This window comes from Pipistrellus hanaki (genome assembly GCF_964339955.1).
Source record: "Pipistrellus hanaki genome assembly, chromosome: 15".
Classification (NCBI taxonomy): Eukaryota; Metazoa; Chordata; class Mammalia; order Chiroptera; family Vespertilionidae; genus Pipistrellus; species Pipistrellus hanaki.
The window spans coordinates 36,312,986-36,336,361 of NC_140517.1; the positions used below are offsets into that span (position 1 = coordinate 36,312,986).

A 23,376-nucleotide genomic window follows, 5' to 3' on the forward strand; every position below is an offset into this window, starting at 1 on the left:
ATAAATACTAGAGGCCCAGTGCAAGAAATCCTGCACAGGAGTTGGGGGGGTGGTCCCTTAACCTGACCTGCACCCTCTCCAATTCAGAACCCCTCTGGGGATGTCCAACTGCCTCTTGCAATCCGGGACCACTGGCTCCTAACTTCTCACCTGCCTACCTGATCTCCCCTAACTCCTCTGCCTGTCTGCCTGATCGCCCCTAACTGCTCCCCCGCTAGCCTGATTGCACCTAACCACCTCTGCCTCACCTGCACCCAGGACCCAGAATTCCCTCCTCTGGTCGGTCGCAGGCACCCGAGACCCAGGCTTCGTTCCCTCTGGCCAGCCGCAGGAACCCAGGACCCGGGTTGGCTGCAGCTGCAGGGTATGGCTTTGCCTGGACCGCAGCCGCTGGCACCCAGGATCGCAGGGCAGGCGGCTTGTCCCTCTCCCAGGCCAAAGCCTGACTGGTCCCCATTCTTCTCTCCCCAGTGTTGAGTGTCTGAGCCTTTATAGCTTGACAGTGTGAGGGTGTGAGGACCATTTGCATTAGCTCTTTATTTAATAGGACTAGCGGCCCACATTCCGCAGGATCCAGTGTCAAGTCCTTGCCCACCTTGAAGACAGTTGTGGACAGAAATAAGAATAGTTTCCTGCCCTAACCTTTCCTTCTCAGGAGCGCTTAAATTAACCTTCTTTGGAAGATGAGAATTGAACAGAGCAACACTTACTTGTTCCCATGAAGAAATCATATGACATTTGGTTGTGTCGTTTGGTCGTGACAGTGTTTGGTCATGATGGTATCACGGCCACAGGGTTTTTATAATAGAGATAGCTCTCTGGCTTCTCTTAAAAATGGCCTGCATTTGCATAGGACAGTAGTTAGCTGAAGCAGGTGTTGGGTGCCGCCTTTAGGTAATAAAAGAAGCATGCCATTTGACCATGGTTCCACCAACCTTCTACTCACTTACATTACTCACCAAGCACCTTAGCTTGTGAGCCTGGCCCCCAGAGTTGGGGCTTCCTCCATGAGGAAATTACTTTTATATGTGACTAGAGCAATAAATAAGAATCATCCTGATTGCCCTTAACCACCTCTGTGAAGAATGAGGGACAAAGAAACAAAAGAGCAAATGGCAGGGGGTGCAGCAGGGGAATACAGCACAGTGGCTGAAAGTTGGAGTTCCAGAGTCAGACCTAGGGGAACTGACATCACCTCAGGTTTCCACACCCAATAAAATAAGCTAATTATTAATACTAGCAAAATTGGGCATATAAAAGCATACCCAGCACCTGGTATACAAAAATCAGTCCTTAGGAGAATGAGCTTTCAGAGGTTCCTTCAAACTGATCTGTGTGTTTGGTTTCATAAGGTGTTCCCTCTGCCACTGGACCATTCTGGAACCTTGTAAACTTCAGGAATGGATCTCTTCTTTGGGCAGTGATTTATTTGGTTTGTTACAAAAGCAAAGGGGACAGGCACAGCAGTTTCAGGACATTGAGACAGTCGTCTTACCAGTTCCTGTCCAAAATGATTCAAAGTAACTGTTGTGGGTGGTTGTAGACTAAGCTGCTACCATAGTAGCTGAAATAAGGTGGGAGTTTAATACTCTTGTGCTTAGTGCTCAGGCTGTCAAGGACAGGGCTCACATCCCTTCCATCCCATGGTTTTCTCCTTTTCCTTCGGTCAGTCCATACCCACATCCCTGTCTGCTGGGAAGGAGAATGTGTCAGCATGGAGAGCAAGCAATTTTATTTTTAAAAACACAAGTAGAAGTTCCATCACTTCAACTCATATCCTGTTAGCCAAAGCCAATATGTCCACACTCAGCTGTGAGGAAAGCTGAGAAATGTGGTCCCCAACTAGATGGTCCTGTACCCATCAGAACTCTGACTTGCGGTGGGGGGTGGGGAGTCTTATTACTAAAGGGAAGGAGGGGAGAATGGAGTCTGAAGGCCATTAGCAGTTCTGCTGCAGCATTATCTGAGCTGTCTGCATTACCCGAACCCCCTCCACCCCCAGAAGACTGGGCTCTCCCCAGGACTCCCAGGGCTGGTGTGGCCTAATTGGTCATGGGCACAAACACAGAAGTGCAGACTTGACTCTATAACCCACAGCCAAATTCTTTGGACACAAGGATGACTGCTTCAAAGGGAAGAAATTTCGGCTCCCAAAGTAGAAGAAGTAGGTCAGGATAATCCAGTCATACTTTCTCTTTGAGGTCTTAAACAATTTTTTAATTGATTTGAAAGAGAGAGATGTAAAGAAAAATATTGATTTGTTTCACTTATTTATTATTATGTATATATATATATCAGAGTACACCCCAGTGAGTAAGGATTTCCACTCTTTTGTGGCATCCCCATCTTAGATGTTACCCTACTTCCCAAATTCTCTGTCCAAATCAGGAACCTAACAGATGTGTTTTCATTTTCAGGTAAATTTTTTCCATCCAAACTCATTTCTTGCTAACTACAGTCACAAATGTGATCAATTTGAGTTGCAAGGAAGATTTTTGTGTGTGTGCATATGTGAATGTGTAGTGTGGCTTGGGGGATAAATTAATTTCTTACTGTGGCCAGAAAAGTGTGAAAGCCACCACTCTTATAGGCACATTAAATAAGATAATTTCTAGCCAGGAGTTGACTTCTCACAGGAAATTTGAACCATCACACATTCTCTTCCCTTAATGCAGATTTAGGAAAGGGAAGACAGATCTTGATGGAACTTGCTTAATAGCCATAGCTTGTTAAGTTCATCTTTTTATCCCAAGAAGAGGATGTGCTAAAGGACAGGGTTCTGTTCCTTGGATTCTCACATCTATATATGTTTGGAGAACATGGCTTGGCTAGCGACTGCTGCCTCTCTCTGAGATAATGAGCCATATATTTTCTCTCCAGAAGTCAGGATCCTGGGCTGGGACTAGGTGGGTATTTGTGCTCCTGCACCCTGGCATCACCTTGGAGGTTACATGGGGATCAGCTGGGTCTTTGGCCTCAAAGGAAAGAATCTGATCAGGTGTCTTCCACAAGAGCTGACCCCAAACAGCTTGTGAAGCTAGATCCCACCTGTTGCCTGCAGGTGATGACCAACGGCTGGGAGACGGTGGATATGACTCTGCGGCGGAATGGGCTCGGGCAGCTGGGCTTCCACGTGAAGTACGACGGGACTGTGGCCGAGGTAGAAGACTACGGGTTTGCCTGGCAGGCCGGCCTCCGGCAAGGCAGCCGGCTGGTGGAGATCTGCAAGGTGGCTGTGGTCACCCTGACCCATGACCAGATGATCGACCTGCTGCGCACCTCCGTCACCGTCAAGGTGGTCATCATCCCACCCTTCGAGGACGGCACCCCCCGGAGGTAAGGGAGCTCACCCTGCAAGGTGGGAGGGGCATGGGGGTGACAGCTCCCAGAGTACTAACAGGAGGCCTCCCCAGGGTTGTTGCTTGAGGCCCTTTGTCATCTGGAGGAGTGGTAATGGTGATGGAGTAGGAGTCAACATCAACCAAACATATACTGCAAGCATATGTGTATTATCCCATTTCATCTCCACAGCAGCCCCATGAGATGGACACCCTCATCAGCCTGTTTTCTAGACAACACATGAGCATTAAAGTAACTTGCTTTAGCCCTGGCCAGTGTTCTCAGTTGAGCATCGGCCTTGCTCACCAAAGGGGCTCGGGTTCAATTCTCAGTCAAGGGCACATGCCTGGGTTGCAGGTTCAATACCCATCCTCAATCGGGATGCATGTAGAAGGCAACCAATTGATGTATCTCTCTCGCATTGATGTTTTTTGCTCTCTCTTCCCCTCCTTCACTTCCACTCTCTCTAAATATCAATGGGAAAAATATCCTCCAGTGAAGATTAACCAAAACAAAGGTAAATTGTCCCAGAGTACACTGCACTTCATTGATTTGTTTGGCACATGTTTATTGAGACCTTACTATGTGTGAGCTCCAATCAAAGTGCTCAGGATAGAAAAGTGAACAGTGCCTGTTCCCTTGGCATTTGTGTCCTACAGGGAAGGGAAGGCAATCTATACTAATAAAAGTGTAATATGCTAAGAACAAACGACCTTCCGGATGTCTTTCCGGACAAAGCCACCATGGCAGAGGCTGAGGCAGAGGTGGTTAGGGGGAATCAGGCAGGCAGGCAGGCAGGCGAGTGGTTAGGAGCCAATGGTCCCAGATTATGAGAGGGATGTCCACAGCAGGGATCAGACCTAAACCCGCAGTCAGACATCCCTGAGGGGGTCCCAGATTGGAGAGGGTGCAGGCCGGGCTGAGGACCCTCCTCCCCCACCAGTGCACAAATTTCATGCACTGTGCCTCTAGTCTATATAAAAACCTAAGTAACCAAATGACCAGTTGACCGGTCACTGTGACACACACTGACCACCAGGTCACTCAATGTAGGAGCTACTCCCTGATGGTCAGTACATTCCCATAGCCAACCTCCCACTGTCCCTCCCCCTGGCCAGCCAGCAAGCCTCCTGTGGCCGCTCCCCCCAAGCCAGCCCCTCAATCAGTCCCAATTGCTGGCCAGGCTGAGTGACCCCACCCGTGCACGAATCCGTGCACCAGGCCTCTAGTTATTAAATAGGTAGGTAATCTAGGATCAGGCAGCAATGAGATCTAAGGAGGAGAGGATTAAAGTGGGGTAAATACAGGGTCCGTACCATGGCAGAGAGCTACGGACAGAGTGGTCATAGAAGGCTCATGGGCAGAGGTAGCAATCTGGTTTTCTAGGCCAGGCAGGGCCAGGGCAGTCTCTGAAGTTCAAGTGTATTGGGCATGTTCCTACAGCACAGTGGCTGGAACAGAGTAAGCAGGGGTGAGAGGTGGGAGAGAGGGACTGAGGGGGCTTTCTGGACACAGTGATTAGCTTGGTATTATTCAGTAGGAAGCCAGTGCAAGGTTTGTTTCTTTTCTTTTTTTAATGAAATGTTTCAAACATATTAAAAGTATACTGAACCTGTTGTTTCAACATTTGTCAACATGTGGCCAGTTTTTTGTTTTTAAATCTCTAGCTTCCCCACATTGAACTATTTGAAACAATCCAAATTCTTGAATTGTATCTCTATCCCATTAGGAACTTTAAAAAATTACTACAACACTTACAAATTTTAACAGTAAGTGAATATCAAGTACCACAGTCCATTAACTACTGTCATATCAGAGAGATACTTTTAAAAAACAGTTGTTTTGTTAATCAGGCTCCTCCTCTTGCATTTGGTTGATGTATCTCTTTGTGCTCTTTTAATCTGTAGTTTCCCTTTTATTTTTTTCTTGCAACTTATTTGGGTAAGAAACCAGGCCACTGTTCCAGGAATTTCCCGCATCATGAAATTAGCTGCTTGCATTTCCTGTTCCTTTAGCACGTGTTTTTTCCCATAAACTGGAGTTCAATATTGACCAGATTGTGGTTAAATTTCTTTTGATAACACCAGTGTGTGTCGATCAGAGGCACCACGTATTTGGCTGTACCTCTGTTAGTGATGCTAAGGGCCATCAGAGGGTTCATGTGTGTCAACCTGACTTGTCATCATACATTTCCCCTCAGCTTTCAGCAGCCATTGCGACCATTACCTAGATTTGTTTTTTTCATTATAGTTTTTATTAGAGGCCCGATGCATAAAATTCATGCACGAATAGGCTTTCCTTCCCCCAGCTGCCCGCACCGGCTTCCCTCTGGCATCTGGGACCCGGCTTCCCTCACAACCCCAGCTGCAACGTCTGGTCTAATTAGCATATTATGCCTTTATTATTATAGATATGCTCAATGCTGTCATTTTTTTCTTCACTTATTGGCTGTAATTCTTCTAAAAAGAACTTGCCTTCAGTAACTATTTGGTTATTCTGAGGTATAATTTATACAGGGAAGACATGATAAATTCAATTTTTGGATTGATGAGTTGGTACCCTAGCTGCCTCCAGAACTGACCAGAGACAAAGAGGGAAAATCACTACATTCCAAGCTGCACAGAGGGCAGTCAAGGATTTGGCCCTGATGGAGCAAACAAATGGGTCAGGAGACAGACAATAAATAACTAAACAAATAAGACAATTTCATACAGCAAAAAGGGGAGGCAGGCGAGTGCAGTGGGAAGGTGGGCTCTGCAGTGAGATTGCCTCATTTTGAATCCCAGCTCCTTTTATAGCTATAGTACTTTGCAAGTGGCCTCACCCCCTGTATCTCAGTTTCTTCATTTGTAAAATGGGGACAATAATAGATCCTTTCCTCAAAGGGTTGTAGCAACATTGGAGAAGGTGAAACTGGTAAACCATATGAAATAGTATTTGGCCTGTAGGAGGCACTCTAGAGACACTACCTGTGAGATAATTGAGTGTGAAAAAATAAAGGGCATGACCTGATCTTGGAGAAGATGGTCGAGAAAGTAAGCCAGAAGAAGGCCTTTCAGGGAGGGAGCATCCATCACAAAGGTGAGAACAAAGGTCCTCCACTTGTTGACAGATCAGTAGGAGCATGATGTGACTGCTTTAAGAAATTAAAGGTGGAGGGTGGGAGGAACACCTGAAAGAATTTGAGAAGTTCCCAAAGTTCACAAGAGCCTGAACCAATTCCTCTTATCAACAGTTAAAAGAGATTAGCCGGGACCTGTTTGGCTCAGTGGATAGAGCATCGGCCTGCGGACTGAAAGGTCCCGGGTTTGATTCCGGTGAAGGGCATGTACCTTGGTTGCGGGCGCATCCCCAGTAGGGGGTGTGCAAGAGGCAGCTGATCGATGATTCTCTCTCATCGATGTTTCTAACTCTCTATCACTCTCTCTTTCTCTCTGTGAAAAATCAATAAAATATATTTTTTTTTAAAAAGAGAGATTAAACACACCCTCATTGGGTTGCTCATTGGTTATTCTGATGCACCAAGATTGTAAGTTCAATTCCGAATCAGGACACATACTAGGAGCAACCAATGAATACATAAATAGGTATAACAACAAATCAATATTCTCTCTCTCTCTCTCTCTCTCTCTCTCTCTCTCTCTCTCTCTCTCTCTCTCCCCCTCTCTCTGTCTCTCTCTCAAAATAAATATATTAAAAAGAAGAAGAAGTAGGGTGATGTGACTAGAGCAGAGTAATCCAAGAGGAAGGCATGAGATGAGGTGATAGGAGTGCTTATACACATTAACTCCCAGGACTGATGTGATTCCCCACTTAACAGATAAGAAAGTGAGGCCCAGAGTGGAACAGTCAAGTCACTTGGTGCAAAGTTGTACATTTAGTAAGTGACAGAGCAAACTCAATCCAGGTTCCCCATCTCCATATGCTCTGCTGCCTTTAAAAGATGTTTAAAACTCATCATAGCTTGTTTTGCTCAGTGGATAGAGCATCAGCCTGTGGACTGAAGGGTCCTGGGTTCAATTCCAGTCAAGGGCATATGCCAGGCTGCGGGCTCGATCCCCAGTGGGGGGCAGCCAATCAATGATTCTCATCATTGATGTTTCTATCTTTCACTCTCCCTTTCTCTCTGAAATAAATTAAAAAAAAAAAAAAAAAAGTTTAAAGAGAGATGTTGAAAACGCCCCAATATGCAAGTTCTGGTTATTCCATCCCCACCTTCCTGAGTCCTGCTTGCTCTGAACTCAGTGGGGGACAGTCTGGGCAAGTTTAAGCCCTGCAACCAAGGGTTTGGCCACTCACGTGCACATCCTAGTCCCTCAGCCTTGGAACTCCTGTCAGACCTCAGGTATCCCTTTTCCCAGTCCTATTCTGGGGCCTCCTCCATCTTTGCAGAACCGAAGCCCCGCCACCCATTATGAACTCTGCAGGGACAAGTCAAACCAAAGTAACCCCACAGGCTGGCTCCCCCTCTCCTCTCACTACATTCATGCTCATCCCTACATGTATGCATGCAGCAAGCCAGCCCACCTGTTGGATGACTCTGCACAATTCAGGGAATGTGAGAGGACGTGAAAGTGCCCTACACCTATAGCAGGGCCCAGCTGAATAAAGGTGAAAGTCTGCAATCTTACTTCTCTAGCTTTGGCAAGACATACCAGGGAGGGTGTGACTAGACAGACGAGTTCTACTCCTTGCCCTATTTAAGAGAAAAACTATCATCCTGCTTACTTTACAAAGTGGCTACAAAACAGGATCTCCTGTTCACAGGAGCGGGTGTGGGTTTTGTTGTACTCCAAATGCAAGAGTGTCTGGCCTCCTTCAGAGAGCTGATAACCCAACTAAAGAGTCCCTTCAGCCTCCTAATGCAACCCTGGCCTCCTGGCTCAAGGGTCACAATGAGCTCTGAGTGGAAACTCTCAGGGATGGGCAAAGATGCTCTCCTTGCCACTAGCCAGGCTCTGGAGGGCACATTTCCAGACCCCGTGCTCTTGGGACACAGGGTAGAGTACAGGGTGACATCCTTGCACCTCTAGACCACAGGCTGGGGTTCTCAAGTGAGCCCTGCACTGCTAGGCCATAGCTGGGCTGAACCAGGTAGCCAGGAGGACATCTCAGAGGGCCTGATGAAATATATGTCATTTTGACGTGGGTGCTTGCACAGGCTCAGAAGGGATGTTCTCACCTTGTTGTCTCTGTTTCTTTGCTTCATGCTTGGGAAAGGAGTCCCCATGACCCGCAGGAATTAGGAATCAAGACCAAGGAGGCAGTGAGGAAAAGTGGTCTGCAAGCCCAGGGGCATCCTCCTTCAGACATCTCCCGTGAGTGGCCGAGTTCGAAAAGGAATATTTAGTGCAGTGTTGTAGGTCAAGCAAAAGATTTAAAAGCAACTTAAGTATCCAGGCATAGGGTCTGGCTAATTAAATCCCAGGTTCTCACATGATGGAATAGTAATTGATTATTTAAAGTGAGGTGAGCCCTGGCTGTTGTGGCTAAGTTGGTTGGGCATCATCCCATGCACCAAAAGGTCATCAGTTTGATTCCAGTCAGGGCACATGCCTAGGTTGTAGGTTCATCCCTAGTCAGGGTGCCTACAAGAGGCAAGCAGTCAATGTTTCTCTCGCATATCAATGATCCTTTCTCCCTCCCTCCCTCCCTATCCTCCCTTCCCCTCTCTCTAAAAGTCAATAAAAACATTTAATAAATGGAAGGAAGCAAGGAAGGAAGATGAATCTGTTCATTAATGCCAAGGGGGCAGGGGGTGGGGAAGGAGGGAGGAGACAAATTGGTGTCTGAGGTTAAGTGTGCTGTTCCATCTATAATAATAAAAGAGTAATATGCTAATTAGATTGGAGAGCCAGATGTCCTTCCGGATGAAGCATGGTGACAGGGACTGAGTCAGAGGCAGTTAGGGGCCATCAAGCAGGCAGGCGAACAGTTAGGGGCTATCAGGCAGGCAGGCAGAGTGGTTAGGGGGAATCAGGCAGGCAGGCGAGTGGTTAGGAGCCAATAGTCCCAGATTGCGAGAGGGATATCAAGGAGCCCCAGATTTTGAGAAGGGTGCAGGCCAGGCTGAGGAACGCCTCCCTCTACCCCTCCCCATGCACAAATTTCATGCACCAGGCCTCTAATTTTAAATATTTCCACACCTCCATAGGATATTTCTTTTCTGTTTTGTTTTTTGTAGTATATTTTTATTGGTTTCAGAGAGGAAGAGAAAAGGAGAAAGAGATAGAAGCATCAATGATGACAGATAATCATTGCTCATTAGATGCCTTTTGCATGTCCCCCACTGGGTATGTGCCCTTGCCTGGAATCAAACCCAGGACCCTTCAGTCCTTGGCCAACACTCTGTCCACTGAGCCAAACCGGCTGGGGCTACATAGGATATTTCTGAAAGAATATGTAAGAAACTGGAAGCTCATTGTTTCTGATGGGTGAAACTAGAGGACAAAATAGGGGACAGTAATGTCCTTTTGTACCATTTTAGTCTTCAAAAACAGTTTAAAACCTAAATCCAAGAAGTGAGCTTCTCAAACATTTTTATCCCTACAGCTAGGTAAAATGCAGATTCCTGGGTCCCACCTCAAGGAGAATTCTGCTTCAGGTGAGCCAAGGTGGGATATAGGAACCTGCATTCCTCTACAAAGTTCTTAGGGGATTTACATGCTTTCATAATTTATTTTTAAATTGATGTGTACTTTTTTTAAAAAAAAAATATTTTTATTGATTTCAAAGAAGAAGGGAAGGGAAAGGAAAGGGATAAAAATATCAATGATAGAAAATCATTGATCAGCTGCCTCCTGCATGCCCCCTACAAGGTATTGAGCCCGCAACCTGGGCATGTGCCCTTGATCAGAATCAAATCTATGACCCTTCAGTCTGCAGGCACGGAGTCAAACTGGCTAGGGAAAATGTGGGTAGCTTTCAGATGGCTGGAGAGAAATTTGTTCCAGAGCCTGGGGTGGGTGTGATTTGACTTAAAAAAGAGGAAGAGAGAGACCACTCAGAGCAGGGGTCCTCAAACTTTTTAAAGTGGGGGCCAGATCACGGTCCCTCAGAGAGCTGGAGGGCCAGACTATATGAACTACTAATCCCTACTGTAACACCTTGGCTGCGCTCACTGCCCAAAAAACCTGGCGGGCAGGATCAGACTCCCCTGGGGACTGCATGTGGCCCGCGGGCCGTAGTTTGAAGACCCCTGTCTCAGAGGAATGGTAGCGTGAGAGCACACTTTGTCTTCTCCCTGTGAAATTTGAACAAGTTAACAAACTATAATTCAACAAAGAAATCTCTGCTCAACACAGACACACGCCTGAGTGACCCACATCTAAAAGTGGGCAACTGGGATTAAATGGGAGTCAAGAAGAGAGGAAAGCACAGACAGCCTGCAGTCACAGCCCTGCAACTGAGAGCTTGTGCCTTGCTTGGGAGGAGGGAGAATCTGGCAATAGCAGGTACTTCCTTGGCCAGGAGGAATAGCGAGCTGCAGTGGGGAGAAGGGGAAGGGACAGCCCAGCAAAGCGAGCAGTGAGAGAGTGCAGTGTCTGAGTCATCAGACACCAGACAGAGAATGGGGTTCTGCCATACAGCTCTCCACTGTCTGCTGGCAGTGGTATTTGAGGCAAAGAAACTGTTGCCACTTACTCCCATAACTCGCCTCCCTTTGCCCTTGAAGTTAGTCCAGGAGCATATTATTGGCAAACCAAGAGTTATTGCCGTAGAACCGGTTTCCCTCTGTGAATAGTCCCAGGAAGGGTGCTTGGGGCAGGACCCCACAGAGGTCAGAAGCCACCATTACTGTGAGGGCAACACAAACCCCACCCCCAAGCAGTAAGGCTGTACTGTCTTATGGAAGCCACAGAAATTCAAGACTGGGAGATCGCAAAGCTAAAAAAATCTTGTAATTCAGCGCCATTTACTGGAAAGTAGTAGAAAGACCTCTCCAAAGAAAGCTGCATGCCTAGACAAAGGAGAAAAGTAAATACCATGAATAACCACAGTAATAAGGATGGTTAGAAAGAAAAATCCCCAGAAAGCAAGCTGAAACACATGGAAATATCTCTCTATATAAAGAGGTAATATGCAAATTAGGCTGGAACTCCGTAATGGTCATGACCAAACAGGAGGAGGTTGTGCACACAGGTGAGGCCTGGAGCAGAGATGGAGACAGAGGCAGGGGTCCTGCCCAAGCCAGCATGGTGGCTTGGGCAGCCCAGAAGCAGACAGAGGCAAGGGGACCAGTATTGCATGGCACTGGGCTCATGGCAACTGTGGGCTCAGGCAGCTGTGAGGCCCAGGTCTCAGGCAGCCATGAGCCCTGGTGGCTGAAAGGCCTGGGGCTTAGACAGCCATGAGCCCCAGTGACTGCAAGGCCCAGGAGCTCACAGCAGCCATGGGCTTATGGCAACTGTGGGCTCGAGCAGCTGTGAGGCCCAGGATTCAGGCAGCAGTGGACTCACGGCAGCTGCTGGCTCTGGCAGCTGCAAGGCTCAAGGCTCAGGCCTTGCATCCCCTGCAGCTGGCAGTGGCAATAGCAGCAACAGCAGTGGGATGATGGGGGTGGTGCTTCCTTATTCAGCCAGGTTGCCTCCCACAGAGGGATTCCAGACTATGGCTTAGGCTCCAGAACTGTGAGAGGGAGCAGGCCAGGCTGAGCAGTATGTCCCCTCCAATGCACGAATTTTCATGCACCGGGCCTCTAGTGTGATATAAATGACAGAGATATTAAGATTGCAGTCCTGAAAATACTCAAGGATATGTGAGAAAATACTGACAGGCAATTAAGTGCACTCAGAAAATAATGGACAAAGCAAGTACTTTACCAAAAAGATTGAAACTTTTAAAAAGAACCAATTAGAAATCCCTGAAATGAAGCATGCAATTAAGGAGATTAAGAGGTAATACTTGCCGGGACCGGTTTGGCTCAGTGGACAGAGTGTCGGCCTGCAGACTGAAAGGTCCCAGGTTCGATTCCGGTTGAGGGCATCTACCTTGGTTGCGGGCACATCCCCAGGAGGGGGTGTGCAAGAGGTAGCTGATCGATGATTCTCTCTCATCAATGTTTCTAACTCTCTATCCCTCTCTCTTCCTCTGTGAAAAATCAATAAAATATATTTTTTAAAAAAAAAAAAGTTAACTACTGAGCATAGAAAACAGAACCAGCCAGATAGAGGAAAGAATTAATGATATTGAAGATAGGAATCAAGAAATGATGCAGAGGGAAGAAGAGAAAGACCTGAACATAAATAAAGGTGAATAAAGCTCTATGAGAGCAATCAGAAAAAGCAATATTAGAATTATAGGCATTGTGGGGAAGGAAGAGCGGGAGCATAGAATGGAGAGTCTATTAAAACAAATAGTGGATGAGAACTTCCCAAATCTATGGAAAGATTAGATGCTCAAATCCCAAAGAAGCAAACAGAACACCTAGTTACCTCAATCCAAAGAGGCCCTCTCCAAGGCAATTAGTATTGAAGCCATCAAAAATTAATGACAGCCCAGCCAGCATGGCTCAGTGGTTGAACACGATTCCTAGTCAAGGCACATGCTGAGGTTGTGGGCTTGATCCCCAGTGTGGGGCATGCAGGAGGCAGCCAATCAATGATTCTTGCCATTGATTTTTCTCTCTCCCCCTCTCTGAAATCAATTTAAAAATATATTTTAAAAAATTAATGACAAAAAAACTTCTCCAAGCAGCCAGGGAAAAGAGGTGACCTACAAAGGAAAACCCATCAGAATTTCAGCAGAAACTCTACAAGCCAGAAGAGAGTGGAACCAAATATTCAGACTCTGAAAGAAAGAAATTCCCAGCCATGAATAATAATATCCAGCAAAATTATTCTTTAAATATGAAGGAGGATAAAAACGTTCCCAGACATTCAGAAATTGAAGGATTTTATTACCAGAAAACCTCCATTGCAAGGAATATTCAAGGGAGTTATCCTACCTGAAACAAACTCACAACATTTGAGTAAGATCACCAAAAAACTTACAGCATAAGCACAGATAATTTTTGACAAAAAACAAAACAAAAAAGGAGGGGCAGAGGTCTGTATTGGCAAAGAGGATGAAGATCAGATGCACTCAAAAGAAAAAGAAAAACTGGTATATATGCAAGTTTATTTTGTATAAACCTAATGGTAACCACACACAAAAATCCCCAAATCGGAACACATAGCTTTAAAAAAAAAAAAAAAGGAAACCATGGAAAGAATGGAATACTACTAAACAAGCACAACAGACAGAAACACAAAGGAAAAGAACCAATTGAGGCACAGAACAACCAAAAAATAAGATAAAATGGCTATACGAAATCCTCATCCTATCTAATAAAAAGGGAATATACTACATAATTGTCATGCCCTCAAAGATGGTGGCGCCCACAGCCAATAAGTAGGGAATATGCTAATGACTGCCATACCCTCAAATATGGCAGCTGCCCAGCCACCCAGGGCTGGCCCAAGGCACAGGCAAGCCTTGGATGGCAGCTGCCCAGCCAACAGCCTAGGTGCAGGCAAGCCTCAGATGGTGGCTGCCCACCCCCCAGGGCCAACCTGAGGCATGTGCAAGCTTTGGATGGCAGCTGCCCAGTGCTGCCCAAGGCTCAGGTAACCACGACTTGCACTGCCAGCAGTAGCAGCAGCAGAGGTGTGATGGGGCGTCACCTTCCCCTGATTGCCCAGTCGCCTCCCACCCCTAAGGCTCTCCCAGACTGTGAGAGGGGGCAAGCTGGGCTGAGGGACCTCCCCCTCTCCAGTGCATGAATTTTCATGCATCAGGCCTCTAGTATATCAATAATTACCCTAAATGTAAATGGCCTGAATTCACTAATAGAGAGGCACAAAGTAGCAAAGTAGATACAAAACTATATGCTGCCCATATCCAAGTTGTAAAGACAAAGGTATATTTAAACTAAAAGGGTAGGAAATGATTCTCCAAGCAAATAGCATCGACAGAAAAGCAAGTATTGCCATACTTATATCTAGCAAAACAGTTTTCAAGATAACAAAGACAAAGATGGACACTTTATAATGATAAAGGGGACATTACATCAAGAAAACATAACTTCTATTAAGAATATGCACCCAACAAGGGAGCAGTGAAATATATAAAACATCTCATAGAACTAAAGAAAGAAACAGATCAAAACACAATCATAGTTGGGGACCTTAATACTCCATTGAAATATCTAGGCAGATTAAACAAACAGAAAATCAATAAAGAAATAACATCCTTAAATGAAACACTAGACCAAAGGAACATAATTGACATTTACAGAACCTTTTATCCCAGAACATCAGATTATTCATTCTTCTCCAGTGCACATGGAACATTGTCAAAGGTAGACCATATATTGGGTCACAAAACTAGCATCATCAACAAATTCAAGAAGGTTGAAATTATACCAAGCATATTTTCTGATTATAGTGCCCTGGAGTTAGAAATCAATTGCAAAAAAAAAGAAGTAAGGAACCACAAATACATGGAGATTAAACAACATATTACTAAAAAATGACTGGTCAAAGGAGAACTAAAATATGAGATCAGAAGATATATAGAGACAAATGAGAATGACAATATGCAACATATCAAAACTTCTGGGATGCAGTAAAAGCAGTAATAAGAGGTCTATCTCAAGAAATGAGAAATCCCAAGTAAACAACCCAACATCATATCTTTTTTTTTTTTTTTCTTTCATGTGTTATTTGTTCCAATTAATATACACTTATAAAGCCCCTACTATATCTCAGAAACTTTTTTTTTTATATATTTTATTGATTTTTTTTTTTGCCCCCCACCCTCCCTCCCACACATCCCCTCCCTCCCCAGAGTTTTGTGTCCATTGGTTATACTTATATGCATGTATAAAAGTCCTTCGGTTGATCTATTATCTCCCCCAGATCTTCCTCCCCTCCCCGCTGTAATTTGACAGTCTACTTGTTGATTTACTGTCTCTATATCTATCTTTTGGTTCATCAGTTTATAATGCTCTTTGTTATCCACAAATGAGTGAGGTCATGTGGTGTTTCTCTTTCATTGATTGGCTTATTTCACTCAGCATGATGTTCTCCAGTTCCATCCAGTTTGCTGCAAATGATGAGAATTCCTTATTTTTTATGGCCGCATAGTATTCCATTGTGTAGATGTACCAAAGTTTTTGGATCCAATCATCTGCTGACGGACACTTAGGCTGTTTCCAAATTCTGGCTATTGTAGATTGTGCTGCTATGAACATAGGGGTGCATATATCCTTTCTGATTGGTGTTTCTAGTTTCTTGGGATATATTCCTAGAAGTGGGATTACTGGGTCAAATGGGAGTTCCATTTTCAGTTTTTTGAGGAAACTCCACACTGTTCTCCACAGTGGTTGCACCAGTCTACATTCCCACCAGCAGTGCACGAGGGTTCCTTTTTCTCCACAACCTCACCAACACTTGTCGTTTGTTGATTTGTTGATGTTGGCCATTCTGACAGGTGTGAGATGGTACCGCATTGTTGTTTTGATTTACATCTCTCGGACAATTAGTGACTTTGAGCATGTTTTCATGTGCCTTTTGGCCTTCCTTCTGTCTTCTTTTGAAAATGTTCTATTTAGGTCCATTGCCCATTTTTTAATTGGATTATTTATCTTCCTTTTATTTAGTTGTATAAGCTGTTTGTAGATGTTGGAGATTAAACCTTTATCAGTGGTATCATTTGCAAATATGTTCTCCCACACTGTGGGCTTTCTTGTTGTTTTGTTGATGGTTTCTTTTGCTGTAAAAAAGCTTTTTATTTTGATGTAGTCCCATTTGTTTATTTTCTCTTTAGCTTCCATTGCCCTAGGGGTAGTATCAGTGAAGAAGTTCTTTTGGCATACGTCTGAGATTTTGCTGCCTGTGGATGCTTCTAGTATTTTTATGGTTTCCCGTCTGATGTTTAAGTCCTGTATCCATTTTGAGTTTATTTTTGTGAATGGTGTAAGTTGGTGATCTAGTTTCATTCTTTTGCATGTGTCTGTCCAATTTTCCCAACACCATTTATTGAAGAAACTGTCTTGACTCCATTGTATATTCGTGCCTCCTTTGTCAAATATTAGTTGAGCATAGTGATTTGGGTTGATATCTGGGTTCTCAATTCGATTCCATTGATCTATATGTCTGTTCTTGTGCCAGTACCAGGCTGTTTTGAGAACAGTGGCTTTGTAATATAGTTTGAAGTCTGGTATTGAGATCCCTCCTACTTTACTCTTCTTTCTCAGGATTGCTGTGGCTATTCGGGGTCTTTTATTGTTCCAAATGAACTTTTGGAGAGTTCTTTCTAGGTCGGTGAAATATGTCATTGGTATTTTAATGGGGAGTGCATTGAACCTATAGATTGCTTTAGGAAGTATGGACATTTTGATGATGTTGATCCTACCAATCCATGAACATGGTATGTTCTTCCATCTCCTTACATCTTCCTCTATCTCTTTTTTCAGTGTCGTGTAGTTTTCCCCATATAGGTCCTTTACTTCCTTAGTTAAAGTTATTCCTAGGTATCTTAATTTTTTTGGTGCGATGGTAAATGGAATTGCTTTTTTAGTCTCTGTTTCTGCAGTTTCTCTGTTGGTGTATAGAAAAGCCATGGATTTCTTGGCATTAATTTTGTATCCTGCTACATTACCAAATTCATTTATTAAGTCAATTAGTTTTTTAATGGAGTCTTTTGGGTTTTTTATGTACAATATCATGTCATCGGCAAATAAGGATAATTTTACTTCTTCTTTTCCAATTTGGATGCCTTTTATTTCCTCCTCTTGTCTAATTGCAATGGCTAGTACTTCCAGTACTATGTCAAACAGGAGTGGCGAGAGTGGGCATCCCTGTCTTGTTCCTGTTCTTAGAGGGAATGGTTTTAGTTTTTGCCCATTGAGTATAATGTTGGCTGTGGGTTTATCATATATAGCTTTTATTATGTTGAGGTATGATCCTTGTACTCCCACCTTGTTAAGAGTTTTTATCAGAAAAGGGTGTTGGATTTTATCGAATGCTTTTTCTGCATCAATTGATATGACTATATGATTTTTATCTTTCAATTTGTTTATGTGATGTATCACGTTTATTGATTTGCGGATATTGTACCATCCTTGCATTCCTGGAATAAATCCTACTTGGTCGTGGTGTATGATCTTTGTGATGCTCTTCTGGAGTCGATTTGCTAGAATTTTGTTGAGGATTTTAGCATCTATGTTCATGAGGGATATTGGTCTGTAATTCTCTTTCATTGAGTTGTCTTTATCTGGTTTTGGTATTAGGGTGATGCTGGCTTCATAGAAGGAATTTGGAAGTGTTCCTTCCTCTTGGATTTTTTGGAATAGTCTGAGGAGGATAGTTTTTAGTTCTTCCTTGAATGTTTGGTAAAACTCTCCTCTGAAGCCATCTGGCCCTGGGCTTTTGTTTGCTGGAAGCTTTTTGATGACTGTTTCAATTTCTTCCCAAGTCACTGGTTTATTGAGATTTTTAGATTCTTCCTGATTGAGTTTTGGAAGATTATATTTTTCTAGGAATATGTCCATTTCCTCCAGGTTGTTCAGTTTGTTGGAGTAGAGTTGTTCATAGTATTTTGTAACAATCCGTTGTATTTCGGTGGGGTCTGTTGTTATTTCACCTCTTTCATTTCTGATTTTGTTTATTTGGGTCCTCTCTCTTTGTTTCTTGGTTAGTCTGGCTAGAGGTCCATCTATCTTGTTTATCCTTTCAAAGAACCAGCTCTTGGTTTTGTTGATCTTATGTATTGTTTCTTTGGTCTCTATGTCGTTTATCTGTGCTCTGATTTTTGTTATTTCCTTCCTTCTACTTACACTGGGCTTTTCTTGTTGCTCTTTTTCTAACTCTTTGAGTTGTAGAGTTAGATCATTTGTTACACTTTTTTCTAGTTTTTTGCAATAGGCTTGTAAGGATATGAACTTCCCTCTCAAAACTGCTTTTGCTGTGTCCCATAGATTTTGGATTGTTGTGTTTTCATTGTCATTTGTTTCCAGGATGTTTTTAATTTCTTCCTTGATTTCTCTGGTAACCCAGTCCTTGTTTAATAGCATGCTGTTTAGTCTCCATGTGTTTGATTTCTTTGGATTATTTTTATTGTAGTTAATTTCCAGTTTTATGCCATTATGGTCTGAGAAGATGCTTGATATGATTTCTATCTTCTTGAATTTGAAGAGACTTTGCCTATGTCCCAAAATGTGGTCTATCTTTGAGAATGTCCCATGTGCATTTGAGAAGAATGTATATTCTGTGGCTTTGGGGTGGAATGTTCTGAAGATGTCAATTAATTCCATCTGGTCTAGTGAGTCATTTAGGATTGATATTTCTTTGCTGATTTTTTGTTTGGATGATTTGTCGAAGGGTGACAGTGGGGTATTAAAATCTCCTACTATGATTGTATTGCTGTTAATCTCTCCCTTAATGTCCTCCAGCAGTTTTTTTATGTATTTGGGTGCTCCCGTATTGGGTGCATATATATTTACCAGGGTTATTTCTTCTTGTTTGATTGCTCCCTTTAGTATTATGAAGTGGCCTTCATTGTCTCTTGTTATGTCCTTCACTCTGAGATCTAATTTGTCAGATATAAGTATTGCTACCCCAGCTTTCTTTTCATTTCCATTTGCCTGGAAAACCTTTTTCCATCCCTTCACCCTCAGTCTGTGTGCATCTCTTTTTCTGAGGTGGGTTTCTTGTAGACAGCAGATGTATGGGTCTTGTTTTCTTATCCAATCTGTTACCCTATGTCTTTTGATTGGAGCATTTAAACCATTTACATTTAATGTTATTAATGATAGGTACTCATTTGATGCCATTTTTATTCTATACCCCTGTGTTCCTTCTTCGCTTCCTATTTATTTATTTTTACAGTAGACCTTTGAGCATTTCTTGCATTGCTGGTTTGGTGGAGATAAATTCCTTTAGTCTTTTTTTGTCTGTGAAGCTCCTGATTTCCCCTTCAATTTTGATTGATAGTCTTGCTGGGTACAGTATTCTTGGATTCAGACCCTTTCTTTGCATGACTTTGTATATTTCATCCCATTCCCTTCTGGCTTGATAAGTTTCTGTTGAGAAATCAGTTGTTAGTCTGATGGGGGTTCCTTTATATGTAACTTTCTGTCTCTCTCTGGCTGCTTTTAAGATTCTAACTTTGTCATTGGTGTTTGCCAATTTAATTATAATATGTCTTGGCGTCGGTCTTCTGGGATCCATTTTGCTTGGGACTCTGCGAGCATCTTGGATTTGTGTGGGGTTTTTCTTCTCTATCTCAGGAAAATTTTCTGTCATTATTTCTTGAAATACATTTTCCATGTCTACCTCGGTTTTCTTTCCTTCCGGAACCCCTATTATTCGAATATTGTTTTGTTTTGCATTGTCCCAAAGCTCCCGTAGGCTCTCCTCCTGCTTTTTAATTTTTTTTTCTAGAAGCTGCTCTAATTGGGTATTTTTTTCCATCTTGTCTTCTAGCTCACTGATGCGATCCTCTGCTTCTTCTAGTCTGCTCTTGATGCTATCTATTGAGTTCTTCATAGTAGCGATGTCATTTTTCATTTCATCTTGAGTCATCTTCATTTCCTCTTGGGTTTTTTTCATTTCCTCTTGGGTCTTACTCAAATTGTCAAATTTGTCTTCCATTCTTTTTAGCCATCTTAAGATCGTTACTCTGAATTCTTGCTCTGGTAGGTTGCTTGCCTCTATATCGTTTACTTCCTTTTCTGGTGAAGCCTGCTTTTCTTTCATATGCGGGCTGTTTTTTGGTCTCCCCATGATCTATGATGTCTGGTTGTGTAGTTCTCTCTCTCCTGCTTTGATTTAAAGGCACAAAATACAACACAACCAGGTACAACACACAAGGCACTGAATCGAAATGTGTTTGCGATATTAATAACCACCAATAAGGGTGACTAGAACCCAGCTAACAAAAACATGCAATCAAACAAAAAGCATAGGCAAATCAATCTTATAAAAGAAAAGCATACAACTTCAGTAAAGTTAACATTCAACATACAACTTCAGAGTTAGAGAGTAAGACTGTTTTGTTTTTTTTGTTTGTTTTTTTTTGTTTTTAGGACAACTGCGAGGGAGGTGTGAATGGGTTTGGAGCAGGTAGTTGGAAATTAGATATATACAAGTAGGGTGAAATTTTAGGAGGGGGTAGACAGATGGAATGGGGGAAATCTAGAGCAGGAAAGGGTTAAGATAAACAGGGTATCAAAGGAGAAGATTGGAAAGAGGGTGAGGGCATAAAGGTAGGGTTGAGATAGAATAAAGCGTTGGAGAAAGAAGGATAGATAAAGACTGTAGAACAGTAATCCTGAAATTAAAAAAAAATATATATATATATATATATATATATATATATATATAATCAAATGGAATAAAAATAATAAAAATAAACAAAAGAAAATAAGATGAAAAAGGTAAATTAGTAGTAGTAATAATGTTGATTACATATACAATGTAATAATTATCAAGATAAAATCAAGTGAGGAAAAAGAAAAAAAATAGTTTCTTGAGTAAACGTTGCAAATAATGAAAACAAAAGTAAAAAACAAAAATTTAAAAATTAAAAAAATAATAATAATAAAATTTTAAAAATTTAATTAAAATTAGCAGTAATGAAGGTCATTCGCTTCCTCTATTGTTATGATCCAGTCCTGATTTTTAGGCAGGTTTTGCTTTGTTTTTATTACACTAGAGTCAATTTGTGAATTAGCCTCTGGGGGCAGTGTTTCTAGGTTGACTTCCCAGACTCTAAAGCCTCTCCAGCTTTTTTTTTTTTTTCCGTCCTCTCTGAAGCTGGAACTATGGAGGGGGGGAGGGGGCAGGTCCGAGCAACTGCAATCTCCCGCAACTCTCCGATATCCCTCCGAGCCGGATCCAAATGTGTTGCTCTTTAGATATCTCCCCTGTTAGGAGCCCCGTCCACTTTCAAGGGTGACAACCGCCCAACAGCAGGGGCTTCTACTTGTAATCACCACCCCTGTCCTCCAGCTTCCGGGAGCGCGCTCTGTGCGCACAGGCTTTTTGTTTTCGCCGCGAGCGCTCTCCACCCTCTCCCCGCGAAATCTGACCTTTTCGCTGAGCAGTGGGGCAATCCTGTGAGGGCAAGTGTTCGCGCCGCTTGGGATCCGCGTTCTGGGGGTCACAGATGCTTGGTGGTCGCTGCGGCTGTGGATATTCAGGCCTCTGACACGATCCTATCTTCCTCTCAAGATGGCGAGGTTTCCCCGTCCAAGCCGGTAGGTAGCTCCGGGCAGGGACACAGCCCGCGTGGGTGCTTCCCTGTGAGGGGCACCTCTGTCAGCAGCCCCCCAGCAGTTTCTTCTGGTGTTCGCTGTCTCCCAGCTTGCCAATAAACACTCACAGCCCCAACATCATATCTTAAAGAGCTAGAAAAAGGAGAACAAAACAGTCCAAAGTCAGCAGAAGAAAGAAAATAATAAAAATTAGAGCAGAATTGAATAAATGGAAAACAAAACTATACAAAAAAATAATAAAACAAAAAGCTGGTTCTTTGAAAAGATTATTAAAGTTGACAAACCCCTAGCTAGACTCACGGGGGGGGGGGGGGGGGGGGGGAGACCCATATAAACAAACTCAGAAATAAGAGAGAAGTCACCAAAGATATTACAGATACACAAAGGATCATCTTAGAATATCATTAAAAACTATATGCCACCAAATTCAATAATCCAGAACAAATGGATAAGTTCCTAGAAATATATAACCTTTCTAGACTAAATCATGAAGATTTGAAAAATCTAAATAGATGGATCAGCAGTGAGGAAATTGAAACAGCCATCAAAAACCTCCCCCAAAATAAAAGTCCAGAAACAGATGACTTCACCAGAGAATTCTACCAAATGTTCAAAGAAGATTTAAAACCTATCCTCAAATTCTTCCAAAAATTGAAGAGAAAATACTTCATAACACATTCTATGAGGCCAATAAACCCTGATACCAAAACCTGGCAAAGATAACACAGAAAAAGGAAACTACAGACTAATATCTCTGATTAATACAGATGCAAAAGTCCTAAACAAAATACTAGCAAATTGAATACAACAGTACATCAAAAAATAATATATCACAATCAAGTGGCACAAGGGTGGTTCAACACATGCAAGTCAATCAATGTAATACACCACATTAACAAAAGAAAGAATAAAAAGCATGAGCTTATCAATAGATGCAGAAAAAGCATTTGATATGACACAATATCCATTTATGATTAAAACACTCAAAATAGAAGGAAAATATTTCAACATAATAAAGCCATATAGGCCAAAGCCGGTTTGGCTCAGTGGGAGAGTGTCGGTCTGCGGAATGAAAGGCCCAAGGTTCGATTCCGGTCAAGAGCATGTACATTGGTTGCGGGCACATCCCCGGTGGGGAGTGTGCAGGAGGCAACTGGTCGATGTTTCTCTCTCATCGACGTTTCTAGCTCTCTATTTCTCTCCCTTCCTCTCTGCAAAAAATCAATAAAATATATTTTTTAAAATAATAATAATTATAAATAAAGCCATATAGGATAAACCCTCAACTATCCTATAAGCCCTTTGTCTTTGTTATCTTGAAAACTGTTTTGCTAGATATAAGTATGGCAATACTTAATGGTTAAAAATTGAAAGCTTTTCCTGTAAGATCAAGAACAAGACAAGAATATCAACTTTCACCACTTTTATTCAACATAGTGCTGGAAGTCCTAGCCAGAGCAATTAGGCAAGGGAACAATTAGAAACAATAAATAAATACAGTCAAGTTGCAGGATACAAAATCAGTGTGCAAAAATCCATTGCCTTTCTGTATATTAATAACAAAACTATTCTGTATATTAATAACAAAATGGGGGGAAAAAATCCTTTTGCAATTGCAACCAAAAGAATAAAATACTTATGAATAAACTTAACAAAGAACATGAAAGACTTATATCCTAAAAATTACAAAGAATTATTAAAAGAGATTGAAAAAGACACAACAAAATGGAAAAGTATCCCATATTTATTGATTGGAAGAATCAACATAGTTAAAA

The 23,376-nt window shown here is 42.7% G+C and overlaps 1 protein-coding gene across 2 annotated transcripts in view; it reads left to right on the top strand.

Annotated features, from left to right (window-relative positions):
* Positions 1–23,376, top strand: part of SIPA1L3 (signal induced proliferation associated 1 like 3) — a gene marked incomplete at its 5' end in the record, with an annotated part of 149,084 nt that overhangs the window by 43,714 nt on the left and 81,994 nt on the right. For both annotated transcript variants that reach the window (XM_084860829.1, XM_084860830.1), the window contains one exon: positions 3,062–3,336. In XM_084860829.1, coding sequence (XP_084716955.1) covers positions 3,062–3,336 — 275 coding nt within the window. The remainder of the gene's footprint in view (positions 1–3,061; positions 3,337–23,376) is intronic.